This window comes from Geospiza fortis, unplaced genomic scaffold (assembly GCF_000277835.1).
Source record: "Geospiza fortis unplaced genomic scaffold, GeoFor_1.0 scaffold40, whole genome shotgun sequence".
Classification (NCBI taxonomy): Eukaryota; Metazoa; Chordata; class Aves; order Passeriformes; family Thraupidae; genus Geospiza; species Geospiza fortis.
In genome coordinates this window covers 27,350,960-27,368,733 of record NW_005054297.1, presented here as the reverse complement: position 1 = coordinate 27,368,733, position 17,774 = coordinate 27,350,960, and the positions used below count along the sequence as shown (strand labels likewise).

General features: G+C 38.3%; 1 protein-coding gene across 1 annotated transcript; it reads left to right on the top strand.

Moving 5' to 3' along the window:
* ETFDH (electron transfer flavoprotein dehydrogenase) lies at positions 1-17,569 on the top strand. Its single transcript, XM_005415574.2, has 12 exons — positions 1-143; positions 558-787; positions 1,646-1,727; positions 1,999-2,117; positions 2,426-2,503; positions 5,022-5,168; positions 6,913-7,053; positions 9,014-9,157; positions 14,034-14,202; positions 15,916-16,098; positions 16,441-16,662; positions 16,971-17,569. The coding sequence occupies exons 2-12, from the start codon at positions 566-568 to the stop codon at positions 17,132-17,134; spliced, it is 1,671 nt and encodes a 556-aa protein (XP_005415631.1). The 5' UTR covers positions 1-143; positions 558-565; the 3' UTR covers positions 17,135-17,569.
* The last annotated feature ends 205 nt before the right edge of the window (positions 17,570-17,774 follow it).

Below are 17,774 nucleotides of genomic sequence, written 5' to 3'. Positions count from 1 at the left end.
TCAGTGCTTTCATGCTCTGAAGTTGATAAAGAAGGATTGCCTTCAATCGCTGCGTGTCTCACGATGTGCCTCCACTGCCGCTGTGCCTCGCATAACCACACACTACACAATTCATCCTCGGGACAAAGACAAACGATGGGAAGGTACAAACACTGCCTTCTTGCTGCGCTGCTTTATTATTATTATTATTATCATTATGATTGTCATTGCTGAGTCTTAAAGACACTAAAATGTCTTGCTGGTTTTTTCTCATTATGGAAATTTTCTGTGCTTAAATACAGTTCTAATATTTCAAATGAAATTTTTGCTTGCTATCTCACAATGAGTGTCTTTAGTGCTATATTATAAGAGCAGAAGAAACTTTATGCTTGTTTTAATAAAGAAAATATAAAAGCAGTTTTTAGTTTAGGGATTATCACAACAAGATTTAGTTCTGTTCAGTATGCATCTGCTTGGTTTTTTCAATTGTTCTTACCATGAGGGTTTGGTTTTAGTGAGAGAGAGGTTGGAAGAAATTGGAGATTGGCTTATCTTATTATCATTTTTTTCTGTTGAAGGGGTAAACATGGAAAGATTTGCAGAGGAAGCTGATGTTGTCGTTGTTGGAGCAGGCCCTGCAGGCCTTTCTGCAGCCATTCGACTCAAGCAGTTGGCTGCTGAGCACAGCAAAGAAGTGCGTGTGTGTCTGGTGGAAAAGGCTTCTCAGATTGGTGCACACACATTGTCTGGTGCTTGTGTCGAGCCAAGGGCCTTAGAAGAACTCTTTCCAGACTGGAAAGAGCGAGGGGTATGTATGGGCGTGTGAACACCAAAGTTCATTACTAGTTTGTAATGAACTTCATATCTGACTCATTCCAGTATGAGTTAGTACCTGGTACCATTGGTAATAAGTACCATTTTAAAATACATTGATGGAACAAAACAAAAATGGGCACCTTCTTTTTAGTCTGTTTCCTGTAGTTCAACAATGCTGAATGTTTTCTGTCACAGATAGGCTGTGGCCCTTGCTCTTTTCTGCAGTAGTCCTAGTGCACATTCACAATATGTGTGGTGCAGCCTGGGGTGCCCTGCACTTGCTGCCTGTGTGCAAAGTCCAGCTCCTGTGTACAAACAGGAAGATGTTTGGTCCTTACCAATGACAGATGTGGTGGATCTGTACAATAGCTCTTCCTGGAGATGACTGATACTGACTTCTGTGCAGACACTCTGGTGTAGCAAAGGCCTAAGATGATTTTAGGAGAGAGGTCCCAGAACAGCTGTCTGGCTTGCAGCCAGCTGCCTGCTATCACCTGAGAGCTGCAAGAAGTCAGCTGTCAGCTCTTTAGTTTGCCTTATGGTGATAAATCTGCAAGTTGAGCTGCCTTCTTTAGAAAGGTCTAGAATATTGATGTAGTACAGGCCTGTGTACAATAGATGTTATTTGCAAATTCATTCTTTTTTAACCTCAGTAGTTGTGTTGATTCTTGCCTGATGACTGCCTCATAAAGTACTTTATCTTCTCTCTTGTGGTGCCTTCCTAAAGAAGTGCTATACTAAACCTGTACTTGACTGCCAGTTTGATTGTTTGATTTCGTTGTTTCTGTTTTTTCTGTTGGACTGGCTGAGAAAACATAACCCTCTACTTCTTCTATTTAATTTTTTGTAGGCTCCACTTAAAACTCCTGTAACTGAAGACAAGTTTGGAATTTTAACAGAGACATCTAGAATTCCAGTGCCAATCCTTCCAGGTAAAGTTTAGTGAGGGAGAAGAGAGTGAGCTTCCTCTGTGTCTTTTTGAACTTCTGCATGAATCAAAAGAAGTTTGATTTGGTGTAGTGCAGCAAGTGTATGTAGACTATAATAGGTTACAGTGATACACTCTGTGTAGGTGATGGCTCTGATAACACATGAGATTACCTTGAAGATAGTAGCTGTAGATGTGACATCTGCTGTTTGCAGCTTTGGTTATTTTGCTTAGTGTCCCATGTGTTATATGTGTGTGTGTCTTTTTTTGCCTAGGGCTCCCGATGGTTAATCATGGAAATTACATAGTGCGTCTGGGCCACCTTGTGAGTTGGCTAGGTGAACAAGCAGAAGCTTTGGGTGTTGAGATATATCCAGGCTATGCAGCAGCTGAGGTACTAATGACATCAGTGTGTGTTTATCAAAAGTGGTTTTGGAACCCCCCTCAGTGCGGTCATGATCATCTATACATGTGCAACATTCCTTTTAACTGATATGTATCGTGGAAACTGTGTTTCTCTGTCTCAATTCCCTAGCTCAGATCCAGCAAAGTGTACACAATACATGAATAAATTCATAATCTTCATGTTTGACCATGAAAGTCATAGTGCTTAGAAGTTCTGCTTTAGAACTATTAATTAATGGATTCAAAGTACAGTTTCATTACAATGTTTTTTGTTTGTTTGTTTAAATATTTCCAAAGGTACTTTTTCATGAAGATGGTAGCGTGAAAGGGATAGCAACTAATGATGTAGGCATTCAGAAGGATGGAGCACCTAAAGTGAGTATCTATCTTCGCCATAACCAGGGGTCTAATTATGAAAATTCTGGTACATCTGCTTCTACTGCCATTAGTAGTCTTGCTGCAGCATAAGAAAAATTGTAAAATTCAGTACCTCTCTTCCCTCTCTATTTAATTTGATTGATTGCCTGTGAAAGTTCTCCTCTCAGAACATTGTAAAATTCTTCTGAGATTAGTAGAAAAAGCCTTTTCATAAAAGTTGTCTTGAAGAAGATTATGTAAGGGTGTTTTGGCATATGTGAAATCTGGAAACAACAAAAAGAACTCCAGGATCTCCTGGAAAAAAGTTCCAAAGGTGAAATAGAAAGTTTTAGTCCATCTGGTAGCTAGCAACATGTAAGAGGGTGTGCTTCTGGCTGGTTTGGTTTCCTTGATATTTACAGCCACAGTTGCACTTGCTGACAGTCTGTTTACCTTGTTGGGGCAAGGTACACACTGAGTCTTTATACCTTTATGCTGGTTGGTCATGTTTCTGCATCCAGAAGGATGCAGTAATCTGCCCTAGGTGTCAGACTAGGATTTTTGTTTTGTTCAATGGAATCCAGAACCTGCCCTAAGTGTGCTGTTTCCCTGTAAAATATGTTGGGAAAATGTGGCACCTCAGAATTACTTGGAGCAACTTTCACACAGAATTATTTGACTACATAAATTAGGAGTACAAGTTTTTCCTTAACATTTACTTTCCTTTTTTATAAAGTTTTATTCTAGTTTCCTAGAGTTTCAAAGAGGTATTCACTTGCACATAAAGTGTGGGCTATTTTTCCCCATTTAAGTGAGAAGAAAAGACTCTTTCTTGTTTTGAGGGAATAAAGCCAGTGGAGGAGTAATGTATTTTTCCAGTGTAATTTTTTTATCTGCTCTAGGGGACAGACACGCTCTCATTTTCCAGTGCATACTTTGTCCAGAAGGTGGCACAAGTAACGTGTGCAGCTTCATTGGGACTTTGGGTTTGTTTTAAGATGGGAAGGAACATTTTAGATGTATTTCTTAACATCCTCAAAACATAGATTCATTTCTTTTCCCCATTTGTTCTGGGAGAATGCGTTTCTTAAGTTCTTTCATGTGCATAATGAGTGTGCCTGTACTGCAGCTTTTTTTACTGCACTGTCACTCAGTTCAAGTTTTTTAGCTGCCAGTTTTGTCAGTTGGTACTACCTCCAGTGCATAAAGGCTCAGGTAAATGGTGTAGTTTGTATAACCTCCAAGACAAGAGTATCTTCAACATGTTTATACAGAGCCTAATCAAATAGACTGTGGTTAATGAATAGATATTCGCCTTGCAGTCAGCACCAACCAAATAAAAATGACAGTGGTAAAAAAACATTGTAGCAAGTTGCATATTAATTCTTGTGTAGATACTGAAGAAGATTGTTAAATGTGAAATACATCTGTGTCACATTACTGAAATGTTTCAAATTACTGAATTTCTAATATTTACAGTGTGGAGTTGTAGTTTTTTTGTTTTATATAAAGCTACTTCAAAGTGGACACTATATATTCAAGAGGTAACTCTTGTTTAGAATTTTGTAAAATTAATTCAAGTTCACATTGACAATCAGAAATTCAAAGAGTACAAGAATTTCACAAAATTCTGTGACTCCTCTTTAAATGTAATTCTCAACTAGAGGGAACATTTTCATTTGTAAGTTACAAGCAGATTGCACCTAAGAGACAATTAAAAACCAAAGCAGTAAGCTTCTTTTAAACCCATGCTGGCTTACCTTGAGATGGTTTAATTGAGTACTGTTGACGAGGTTAATCCAAAACTGTTTTCCTAGTCTTTTTCAACATCAAACTTTCTGACTGAAATCAAGGTTTTTTCATTATGAAAAATTTGTAAACATAATCTGTATTCTTGTCCAGTGCACTCACAGATGCAGGTGATGTACTCATACAGCAGTATGCCAATTCCCCTTACCTGGTTCTCAATCCTTGTTGCAATTTTTAATGACAATTTTTTATAGTTGTATTTTATTATAGTTTAATTTTATTGTATGTTTTAACGTGCCAGATTGGGGTAATGTCATGTGGTGGGTCTTTTTGGGAGCAGGGGTGATTCAGGTTTTTCAGATATGGTAGTTCTGTCTACTCTATGACATTTGTGTTAGGGCACAAAACATTACAATGTAATGTGACTTCATGAGCAAAAATTAAAGTGTGATGTTACACATAAAGATTCTTTGTCAGAGTTCCTTTGCACCTTGTGAAGGAGCAGATTTGATATAAGTATTCTCTGACCTGGAAAGATTCTTTTTTTCAGTGATGAATAGCGGTTCACTGTGGGGCTGCTCTACTGGAATCCCCTTCCAAGACTTGCCAGGGGTGCGTCATGGTTGGGTGGAAAAGACAGCTGAACTAGAGCCATAATTTGCAATGGTCTGTAGTGTCTGAGCTGTGTCACCAAGTAGTGTAAAATCACTTTATTACTCTCCATTTTCTTGCTGTGAGTTTGGTGTGGCACAGACCTAACTGATGATGAAATGCTGTACTTTTGCAGGCTACCTTTGAAAGAGGCTTGGAGCTCCATGCTAAAGTCACAGTCTTTGCTGAAGGTTGTCATGGACATCTAGCCAAACAGCTGTACAAAAGATACAATCTAAGGGAGAATTGTCAACCCCAGAGCTATGGCATTGGATTGAAAGAGGTACCACTTGCATAATTTTAACAATTAAAGAAAATAGCATAAGACTTAAAGGTAGATTCTGTTTGCTTTCTAGCTAATTTTTGTAAGACATAAGAATTAAAGAATTTGAGTTACACTTTGAAAATTTAGAATCTTTGCTGTTCTGAGGCTGATCAGAGCAGATGCTCTCTGAATGTTGTGACTGTTCCACTTCAGCTGCTGCTTCTCTTGTATCTATTATAACTAGAGGTACCTGTGAATCTGCTCTGTTAACATTTTCAAATTACAGTCATTTGTGATATCTGTTTTCCGTATATCTGCTAAACAAGGAAGGAATTTGTGCTGCCTAATTCTGGGGGGGCTTTAGTACATGAGGAAGGAAGAAAATACTTGCTGTGGGCTTTCTGTATGTTAGTAAAAGGGAGAGAGGAGAGCTGTTTCAGATGATGAGTCGTGATCTCTGAAGCACCTTCTGGATGAGCCTTTCTTTAAAAAAAAACTGCCTTTATTGGTCATATAAAATTGGGATAGGAATGAGGTTTCCTTTTTAAAATATTCTATACAATGGAAATATCATGAAAAAGAGCTGTATTATTTTAGAATATGTTCAGAGTTTTGACTATAACAGAATTACTTAACTATTTTGTAGCTGTAAGCACATACTAGTTAAATTATTAGTTTACACTCTGTAGAGAATAACCATTCGGTAAATATGACATAGTTACAGTCTGTAATACTGAAATTGTCATTAAAAAAGGGTTTTCCTGTAGAGTTCCCTTACTTCCAGATGAGACTGTCTGCTTTAGCAAGTAGTGCAGTCCAGTAGGAGTGGATCTGAAGTAGTTGGTGCTGAGGAGCTGCTGTCCATACTATGCACGCCTCAGGTTTATTTTTACTTTGGACTAGCTGTCATCTGGTCCCATGGACTGAGTGCCCTTGCATTACTGGAATGTTTTAGATGGACTTTTAGGACCCTGTCTTTGAGTTTCACATTGAAGGAATCCAGTTCATGCCTTGGCTACTGTATGACGTGAGTCAAAACACAGTAGGTGGGAGGAATCAGAAGTCCCACTCAAAAATGTGCTCTTTAATCTAAACTGGAACATTATTGTAGGTGTGCCCTCAATGCTTGAGCTGATCTATGGTGCTCAACTGCCCTCCTGTCATTAGACTGTGCCTGACATGTACCTCCATGGTGCAAAGATGTTTTGTGAAATGAGCAGAAAATTGACTCGATCTTGAAAACATGAAAATGCTTCTCTGAGTTCACCATGGGTCAGTGGAGCACTGAAAACATGTAGAAGACAGCAGAGATGGGACAATTTGTTTGACAGAAAATATTTAGATCAACTCAGGCATATTGCTTTGTCCTGACCTTGAAAAACTCACAAGATAATTCATAGAATCGTATGAAAAAATAATACTTCCAAAGAAAAAAGTCAACATAAGCATTGCATTCTGTGGCAGAAGTATCTGCCAAAGTCACTAATATTAGGAATCTTGGAATGAAAATTTTGGGTGGAGTATTAGAGTCTCAGTCACATTTTCTGATACAGAGCATTTTAAGAGAGGTATTGGGAAAAGATTAAATAGTAATCCAAAAAACTATACTGAACAGTTGGTATTTTGCTGTATTAATTTTTGCATTGCTCATAGGAGTAAATTAAGTTTTTCCTATATGCAATTGTGTGTTTGTCTCTTAATATATTATTGAAAGGCCGTTACTTTGGAATCTGAAGTAATTTTTTGGTCATCCTCATTTCAGTTATGGACTATTGATAAAACAAAATGGAAACCAGGAAGAGTGGAACATACTGTAGGCTGGCCATTAGACAGACATACATATGGAGGATCCTTTCTTTATCACTTAAATGAGCCTGAGCCTTTAGTTGCTCTTGGATTTGTGGTAAGTGAAGTTAGTTTTTTTCATTCTTACGTGCTGTTTGATCTTCATTTTATGCAGTTTCTTTTCTCTGTTTTAATGAGAAAATGTAAATACAAGAATAGGAACAGACCAAATTTAGTCCTTTCTCAATCTTAAGTGTGGTTATGCCCATACTAGGGAAGGCTAATTTGTCATATTAATCTGTCTTTAATCCAGTGTCTTTTATTAAGACCAACTAGAAAACTTATTCATAATTTCTTTGCAAACAAAGCAAATTTTGGTAATGGCAAAACCAAATGACTAATCAAAACTGTGCTCAAAAAATTCTTGTAAGTTAGGAAATCTGAATCACATGCACTTTTTACAGTTCCATTTCCTAATCCATGTGTCAAACCTGTGTGTAACTCCGCTTTTTGAGAGAAGTGTCTAAAATGGAAGCACTGCAATGCTACTAGCAATGTCCCTTTCATTTCTGAGCTCTTCACTTTGGTTTTGGTATTCTCCACCGCTGCTGGCATTGCCCTCTTTAGCAACTGCCTTTCTGAATTGGGCAGGCAGCTTCTTCCTGTTTATTGCCACTTATCAGAAGTGTGAGATCTCTAGAGATAGTCTGGTGTCATTCTGGCAACCAGGTAATGCAAGGAGCACGGATTGGAAATATTCTCTATCACCTACAGTTCAAAATGAAAAATTAACTATTTACCCTATGCACGTGCTTCAACACAGATGTTGTAAGACCCAAGCATACAAATTGGACTTTCAGCAGCATGAGACTGAGCTGACACTTGTGTCTCCTAGATTTCAGAAGGATTACAGAGTGTGTGGAAAAATTCAATTTTTGTTTAACTGTTTTGTAAGAAGCATTGAAAAAAATTCATTAGCTTTCTCAGACACACATACTTGTCCTGTACAGATTTCCAATATTGGAATTCATAAGTACATACAGTAGATACTCAATTTCTGTTTGATTTTAGAAGGGCTGAGAGCTCTGATTCTTGCAGAGAATGGTAGGTAATCAGTAACATCCATATTCTCTCCAGAGAGGAAAAAATCAACTTCTGTGTGAACACACAATCACTTTTTTGTCTTTGAACTTTATACCTATTTCAGTCTGAGATGATTCTTGTAGTAGGGTTATTTTACCCTTATTTTGGAACTTGTTCGTTAATTTTGTCTTGTCAGCAATGCAGATGCAAGCACTGCTCTAAAAGCAGTGAGCTGCCACAGATACCAAAGTCTTGATTGCTGCTGACTCGTGATGTATTTTGTTACTTATCTCCAATAAAGCTCACAGGAACCAGAAATAATCCCTTTCTCAAAAGAGAAAAATTCAGCAAGAGAACTCTTTTTAAGAATATCTTAAAGATGGGAAATGCAGAGTCTATATTTGGTCAAATTCTCAAATGTATAAAAATCCTGAGCATCCAGCCCACTGGCAATCAATTTTACCCCATTTTCGGCTTTCATCATTGCTCCCCTGTGCTTTATTACAATGGTTCACCTAATTGGAAATTATAATTGACTACTAAACAATTTGAAGTACTGTTTAAAGTATGAGAGCTCAAGGACATAACAATCAAAAAATAATTGTTTACCTCTTTTTTCAGCTTTCTTTGGGCAGAGGTGTGAAATGCAAATTTAAAACAAGTTTTGCTGCTTATCCCACCCATTAAATCATGCTTAATTTAATCCTTTTTATACCAAAGACAGCTGAAAGGAGATTACAATGCAATTAAATATTTTCCATGTTTCAGGTGGGGACAAGAGCAGACTTGTAGCAGCAAATTTTTGGATTTGCTCCTGCTGTACCATTAATAAAATATATTTTTGGCAGTAGATTAAGTAGAATGATCCTGAGGTTGCTTTAGAATAAAATAGATTTAAAGACTTGATGTGGTAATATGCAATTGCTTTGATTTCAAATTTTTGTTGAAATTTCATACCTTGTTTTTATTGATGTGCACTTTTTTCTTTTTTTAAGGTTGGTTTAGATTATCAAAATCCCTATTTGAATCCATTTAGAGAATTTCAGAGGTGGAAGCATCATCCTAGTGTACAGCCTACTTTGGAAGGTGGAACAAGGATTGCCTATGGTGCCAGAGCGTTAAATGAAGGTGGTATCCAGGTAATTTTTTTTCACAAAGCTTTAATCTTTGAGTTTTCTATAGCCATATATTTAGTGCTGTAGATTTGGTTTGTGTGCTATACCAAATGTTTTGCTGGACAGAAAAAGCTTCTTGTCTTGCTGGGTACTGGCTGCTGAGATCAGCTAGTCTTGGGCTCTGTCTTACTGAAAATCTTCTGACATGCTCACTTTACTTTCTGAATGAAATACAGAATCATAGAAACATTTTGATTGGAAAAGACCATTTACATCATTTAGTCCAATAACTAGTCCACCACTGCCAAGTCCACCACTAAACCATGTCCCCAAGTGCCACATCTATATGTCTTATCCAGGCATAGCAACTCAACCACTTCACTGGGCAGCTTGTGCAAGTGCTTGACAACCCTTCCTGTGGAGATATTTTTCCTAATATCCAATCTAAACCTCCTCTGGCACAACTTGAACCCCTTTCCTCTCTTCCTGCCACTTGTGAGAAGAGACTGACCCTCACCTCAGTGCACCCTCCTTTCAGGTGGTTGTAGAGAGCAGTAAGGTCCTCCCTGAGCCTCCTTTTCTCCAGGTTAAACACCCCCAGCTCCCTCAGCTGCTCCTCATAAGACCTGAGCTCCAGGCCCTTCGTAAATTCCATTGCCCTTCCCTAGACACACTCCAGCATTTCAATGTCTTGTGAGGGGCCCAGAACTGGGCAAAGGATTCAAGATACAGCATCACCAGTGCTGACTACAGGGAAATAATCACTGCCCTGGTCCTGCTGGCCACAGTATTTGTGATCCAAGCTAGGATGCCATTGGCCTTCTTGGCCACCTGGGCACATGCTGTCTTATGTTCAGCTGGCAGGACTCCCCGTGTCCTTTTTGCTGGGCAGTTTTCCAGTCACTCTGCCCTCAGCCTAAGGCACTGCATGGAGCTGTTGTAACCCAAGGACAGCACACAGCACTTTGCCTTACTGGATGTCAGTATAATCAGCCTTGGTCCATAGATCCATCCTGTCCAGATCCCTCTGCAGCAAATCAGCACTCCCACCCATCTTTGTGCTGCACCCATCAGCCTGCAGACTGACTAAGAGTTCACTCAATCCCCTTGTCCAGGTCATTGATAAAGATATTAACCAGGTCTGTCCCCAGTACTGAGCCCTGCAGAATCCTACTAGTGACTGGCTGCCAGCTCAATGGAACTCCACTCACCAACATTCTCTGACCCCAGACATCCAGAGTTTTTACCCAGCAGAGTGTTTGTCCAAGCTATGAGCACCCAGTGAAGTGAAATTTATATTGCAGTCAAGAATGTTCAACAGCAAAGATGCCACAGACAGTCTTTTGTTTTGCCTGGAATCTTGGGGAAGACAGGGTAGTACCACTGATCTGTTCTTTTGAGGTCTTCCAAATTACTTATTTATCCCAGCAAAAAGAACTCCTTTTCAGTGCTTGAGCCTTAAGTCACTGATAGTGCTGAAACTATAATGTAGTTTGGCAGGTAAATCTTTACCTCTTCAAGTATGAATACCTTGAGTTTCTTTCATGCTCAACTTTGAATTTCTGCTTTCTTCAGAGGTGGAATACTTTGTTCATTTTGTTAACTTAAGTAGTGCAAAAGGTAAAATTTTGAATATGTATTATTCAAGACTTTCTGATTGATACATTTCGCTTTAAATACTGACCTTTCTGACTAAGGTCAGTTGAAAGGGCTGGAAAAGCTTCCAAAAAAATGGTCTGGAGTTTATATTTAACAGTTTTAAAGTACATGCAACCTGTTAGCTTCTCATCTTGAAACACAGGGTGTGGCAGTATGTTCTGTACTCGCAGATCCATCTTCCAGATTCTCCTTTCAGTTTGGACCTTAAAACTAGCCTGAGTGTCCATGATCTGCAGCCTGTATGTGGGGCCGTGCCACTGCCCTCGGACTACTTTGCCTTTCCTTTTTGAACCTCTTCTTAGTATAAACGTGGCTTCACGAGGTTCTTGCAATACAAGCAGAATTTCATCACAACTTCACTCTTGTCACAGTCATGTGGAGTTAGGCTTTGCCCCAGTGTGCATTCCTGGCAGTGAGTCATGTGAGTTCAGGAAGCAGCTTCTTGATTACACCCATGCTGCACATTTAATCAATCTGATTGTTGATTTTGTCCACTCTGCAGTGGAAATATGCCATATCACATTGTAGCACAGCTGTGTTACTGGCTTATTTCAAAAACCATTGCCACTCCACTATTAGCACAGACACCATGAAAAATACCAAGATGTTCTAATCTAGACTTTTATGCAAGTGGGGCTTCTCTTTCCACCCTGTGCCCTGGTTTCTCTATCACACATAGTCATTGAATTTCTGGCTTTGGTGAAGTAGCCAGAGTGTGACTTTAGTTGCACCCTCCTTATACTCAAAACCTGTAGCTGAAAGAATACAGTATTTTTAAGTCACTTACAGACTTAATTGCTAAGTTACATAGTAGAACTACAGATCTTGCACATCTCTGCCTCATCTTTGAACATCTTTGCTGGATTTAAACCAATATGTCCCTTACTTTCCATTGTTCCTAATATAAAAGCATGTTTTGCTTCATTGGTTTTTTGGTGGTTTTTTTTTTTAATTTCCTGTAGATGGATTTGATTAGATGATCATGAAGTCACTCTTCTAAAAGACTTTTTTTAATACATGGCTTCAGTAAAAAAAAGCTTTATTGATGATTCACTTAGGAAGAGTTTTAAGATTAGCTCTTCTTTTGCATGTGTTGCTTTGATTAATAACTGTAGCAGTCTGACTCATTTGTATCACTGTAGTCCAGGAATATTTTCTTATGTAAGTCATTCCATAGCTCCAGTTTTTGATTTTGGTAACAGAAGTGCATCAAATAGGTGTATAGAGTTACCACCAACTTCAGCTTTTTTGTTATAGATAATCTAATGACCATGATCTTCAATCTTTAGCACAGAGTGAAGGGGAAGAGAGAGTGCATGTGTTTTTTAATGTCTGTGGAAGGAAGGATGAGAGTTTAGTAACTTAATCTCTGTAGCTACTATTTAAAATATTTATTAAAACTGCAAAACAAAGCACCTAAATTCCCATGCACCCTCTATTTTGTCTCTATTTTATCAAAAGCTTTTGAAAGGTTTAAGAGTTTTGTGGAGAAAAAGGTGTTGCAGTTATTGGGCAGTGTATGCTATGAATATCGGGGGGGAAACCCGACAACCCATTTAAGTGTCAAACATTAGACTCACTTAACAGATTTTAAGCCCTGGTCTGGAGCTAAGGGGAGGAAGAACATGAGGTTTCCTGTCTGCCAGAAGGAAAGACTCAGCAGGGAGCAGGTGTCTCCTCTTCTCTAAAGCAGTCTTGTTTTGTTTCGGTATCTCAGAGGCATGATGTGTTTCTTCCACTGGCTATGAAAGCAGGCACCAAGTGCCATAGTACTAAGAATGAGAATTACTACCAAAGCTGCAGTATGTGCTATCTTTTGTGTTACATGACTCATCTTTAATCTCATTTATTCTTTAACAGTATGGTGGGTCACTGTGCATATTACATGAAACAGTGTTTGCAGAAGAAAAGTACTTGATCACCATCTTCCTATGCAATTCAGAGTCAGTCAAGAAGTCTTTCTATGCTTATGTCAGTGCTGCACCATTGAATCCTAATAGATAACATAGGATGGCTGTTGTCTGAGAAAAGAGAGAGCATCCCACATACTTAATCTCTTTGAAACAGTGTTATGTAGCTGAACTTGAAACTTCTTTTCCCAGAAAAGTAAGTTGTAGTTGTGTTTTCAACTTGAATTACCTTTTCTGTGAACCAAATCACTAGGTCTCTGATTAAACAAATTGCACAAACCACAAAGGAAATGCTGTGTAATATAACTTCTTTTAGTGATTGCTATATGACTATACAAAAGTAAGCAGTCCTGGGTGACTAGTAAAGAGGTAACAATTGAACAAGCAGAAGAAACAAAACTTTTGATTTGGGTTACCCTAAATTCCAAGGGATACATTTTTATGACATTTTTCATGAAATTCAACTACTTGTTTAGTATTTAGGTTACTGCAAAATTAATTCTTTCAGACAGTTTCAATAAAAGCAGGATGCTAGGTTAAGATGTGCTGCTCAGCACTAAAGACTTTAGGAGGAAGGGTATGTTCAAAACTTCAGCAGTTTGTGACTTAGGCTTTGATCAGAGCTTTCTGCTCAAAGTTCTGCAGTCAGTCTGCACTTCAGAGCTGTTTCCAGTGTAAAATCTTAATCACCTTGGTGGCTGAGGTATTTCTTAGTCAATACAGGTGTATAACGTAGTATATTAATACTATTGACCTGACCAAATCATCTTGGCTGTGTTAGGTTTGTGAGTTGACCATGCTTGCTCTATGACATTATGCTTACAGAATGGGAGTAAGATGGTGATTTTGCACCAAAGTATATTTGCTGGCTGTGAGCAACTTCTAAAAAAAGGAGGAGGGGGCAGGTATGATAGCATTGTGCAGTTTCCTGTGAGGTGAGATGAGTACAACTTACTGTGTGGAAATCAGGGAAACAAATGGGAGTTTGGGTTTTTTATTTTAAAAAATTTACTTGAGCTTGAAAGAGGAGCAGCCTATTGGTGAGTGACACTACTGGAGTTTTGCTGCAGATAAGGCAGCTGTGGAGAGGATATAAGGAAAATATCACTTTCATACTCAGCACAAGTAAAGGGTCTGTATTCCTATGTGCATACTATGCTCAAATTCCATGAGTAAGTGGAGTAACTGGTGTATGTTTAGAGAGTACACGTGCCAAATCTGAAAATTGAAAGGACACTCAAGCCTTATGCCAGTTTAATTTCAGAATGTTATTTTCACTTCAATAAACAAAACCAAACAAGAACAAAACCTTCTTTCTGTTTTCCCTTCAGTCAATACCCAAACTCACCTTCCCAGGTGGATTATTAATTGGTTGCAGTCCTGGACTCTTGAATGTTCCCAAGATCAAAGGAACACATACTGCAATGAAAAGTGGCATGTTGGCTTCAGAAGCCATTTTTAGTCGATTAACCAATGACAATCTCCAATCAAAGACAATAGGTAAGATCATTTTACTTTGATTTGTAATTACCTTGTGTTCAATTAGAACCAGCACCAACTAACAGCAGTAATTAATCAGGCTGAATGAATTAGTTGGAAATGTGAATAAATCATCAAATGGGTGTGTTTAAGTTATATTTTGTTTATTTACTATTGAAAATGTCAAATTATTTATTAAAGAAATTAATATTTGCTGTTATTCATAAGTATTGATCCTACTGCTAGAAGCTCTAATGACCATCTGAAAAGTAAGCTTATGCTTCCTGTGTAAGTAAACAAGAATAGTTTTGTTCCTACAAACACAATAAAGTAGTGCTTTATGATTCAGAAAGTGTTACTGAAAGCCTGCTGAAACAAGAAAAAAAAAAGGGAATCGATTAGATGAAGCAAAACAGCACGAGATTTTTCAAATTTGCTCTTACTGTTGTTAGGATCCTGTTTTCATCCAGTCCTTTTTTCTGTCTTTTAATCTTTTAGTTGTCTCAGTTTGAGACTATGTGTATTTTATTTTACACATAATACAAGCATATTGTAGTAATCACCTGGTCCTGACCACCTTGTAGTGATTTGTTTATGGCTTAGTTGTCCCCTTAAATCTGTTAATAAAGTCTGTAGGGGTAGAGGGAGAACTAGAATTTTGGTCACTCTGGAGCTAAGACTATACCTAGGTGCCGCATGATGATTATTTTAGAAATCTTCTCTCTGTACTGGTGGATTGAGGCCTAATGAGCTCTCATTCAGCTGAAACGCACCATACACAGAAGGTGTGCTGAACAATTAAAACTTCAGCTAGACATGCTAAAATGCTTAGAATCCATCTGAAGCCATAAACACTGTTGGTGGGTAGTGTGCCACTCCTGCTTGATTATGGACAGGTTTTATATGCTGTTTTCCAGTCTTGTCAAGACTGGACTGCTACAGCCCCCTTCCTTCTCTTTGCAGAGATAATGGACTTCATGGGAAATATGGACTGAAGCATGCTTTTCATATGTAGACAGGGCTTAAAACTCATTATTTAGAACATTTATTCCTATACAGTAGTAATGGAGAGTGGTGAAGAGAAAGCTCTCAAATAATCTTCATTTGAAGAAAGATTATTTTTAAATATAATTACTTGGCTTTAACTACACTGAGGTAGATGTATCAAGTGTGAAAGGTCTAGTATTTGTAAAGACTACAAAGAGTTTAAATCAAAAGTCTGCAGTCACATACATCTCATGAATGTGCTGATTACAAAGGGAGAAATTATCTAGCATTGGCATTATCTGTTGGGCCGTAGCTATAGTTACTGAAATGGGACTTTGGTTGCAAAACTTCTTTGGAAAAAGCTTTAGAATTGCAAACCTGGCTTTGGATCACAGGTGGACTGTCCTAGTCAGCAGTCAGATTCTGTGAGTGAGTAGCTGCTTTCCCACAGAGGTGCCAATGGAGCTACCTGCCTGATTATATTTTGCTGAGTTTTGAGACAATTTAATGCTGCTTGTGGCTCGTTTAATAGAGGCTACAAAGGAGCAGTTCATATCTGCCAACAAAACATATCTCTTGATTCCAGAGGCTGAAACATGTTGTCTAGTATATTCCTAGCTTACAGTTCCGAAATTCTCATTTTGCTGATTTCATTGCTAGCAGTTGCTTTTATTCAGCATTTATTCTTTTATTTCAAGGATAGTCTTGATGTACTGTAGGTACCTAACAAGTAATGTACTGCCTTAGGACTTGATGTGCAAGAATATGAAGAGAACCTGAAGAAGTCCTGGGTGTGGAAAGAGCTGTATGCAGTGAGAAACATCCGACCATCCTGCCATACTGTCCTTGGTGTGTATGGAGGAATGATATATACAGGCATATTTTATTGGATACTGAGAGGAATGGAACCGTGGACATTAAAACATCCAGGTAATTTCATTATCTCCTGAAGAAGATTCTAAATTTATATGTCAATCTTTTCTGGTCTTCGTTTCGGCTAGTGTACATCTAGTCCAGTCATGAGGCCTTGAAGTATACAAAAGAAAAGGATGATAAAGCATTGAAGCAGACCCTTGTATCAGCTATCACACTAAGACATTAAAACTTTGCTTAGTATAACTTGGTATAGATATTTGTCTCGTAAAAAAGGCTATCTTTTATGAAGTACTTCATTCTGATGACAAGGCAAGTTAAAACAGCTTAGTTAAATTGTTCTTGAGTAACTGCAAATTACAATAATTCTATACTGAAATTTATTAAAAATGTATTTAGGACCAGATTATGCTCAGCTCAAGCCAGCCAAAGACTGCACCCCTATTGAATACCCAAAGCCTGATGGAAAAATCAGTTTTGATCTCCTGTCATCTGTGGCTTTAAGTGGTACAAACCATGAAGATGACCAGCCCCCTCATTTAACTCTCAAAGATGACAGCGTCCCTGTGAGCAGGAACCTGGCTGTATTCGATGGACCGGAGCAAAGGTTTTGTCCAGCAGGTGGGTAACAAAAATCTGTGTGTCAGCTGTGTCTGCAAGAGGAAAGACTAAGTACTTCAGGAAGGGTCCACCTGACCGCCTACTTACTTCAAACATTCCATCCCAATTTTCCTCCCAGAAGGGGGTTCAGTTTAAGGTCTTAAAACATCTTAGCAGTACTTTTGTGATTAAATAACTGTTAAACATGTTAGAAGGGAAGTAAGTCACATTAGTGATACATTCTCTTGTTACACTGGCTGGTAGAGCATACATGGAGGGGGAAGCTTTTCAGCAAAGTGATAGCTCCCTTCTTGTCTTTGTCTTCGCAGGAGTCTATGAGTATGTTCCTCTGGAAACGGGAGAAGGATCAAGGCTGCAAATAAATGCTCAGAACTGTGTCCACTGCAAAACATGTGATATTAAAGACCCAAGTCAGAACATTAACTGGGTAGTACCTGAAGGTGGAGGAGGACCAGCTTATAATGGCATGTAAACTAACAGGAGATCTACTCAGTGACTTCTGATCACCAACAAATATGTTGGAGTATTTTATGCTGCAGCGTAATTAATGTACAGCACTGACTTGAATGTTAAGAGATTGAGACTAATGTGCCATTCTGAATTTTACATTTGACTGTTGCATTAAATAGAAAGTTGGTGCCTTCTGGTTAAACCCTAGCCTTATTTAATAGCACTTGTTTACAGGAGCTGTATGGCAGGCGAAAGTTCTTATCAAGACTGACAAAGGAGCTTTGGATCTTGGATTTACTGCTGAAATTCAGTGATAGCAGGAGCCATATCCAGAACTGTGCGTATTATGGTGGAATAATTTAGTACCCACCTTTAAAAAATTATTTTCTCTCTAGATGGAGTGATTTACATGTAATCATACCTGGCAGTCAGGGAAATAAATCAGTCTAGAAAATTGTCTCTGCTTTAAAGTGTTACATTTTACATCAAATTTTCAGTTTGGGGCGGGGTTTTGGTTTTTTTTTTCTGATGATGATAATAGGGAATACCTCTTGTAAAATGGTTCTAAAAAGAAAAAATCTGCCTCTTCATTCTATATAAGGAATAAAAATGCTGGTAGACAAGAAATCAGGCATGCTCTAATAGGAACTATGAAAATGCCT

Excerpts from the sequence above, each read along its gene's own strand:
- ETFDH (XM_005415574.2), top strand. The coding sequence starts at position 566 with ATGGAAAGATTTGCAGAGGAAGCTGATGTTGTCGTTGTTGGAGCAGGC. Across the intron at positions 14,203-15,915 it reads TCTCCAATCAAAGACAATAG|GACTTGATGTGCAAGAATAT; the intron begins GTAAGATCATTT and ends GTACTGCCTTAG. Across the intron at positions 16,663-16,970 it reads GCAAAGGTTTTGTCCAGCAG|GAGTCTATGAGTATGTTCCT; the intron begins GTGGGTAACAAA and ends TTGTCTTCGCAG.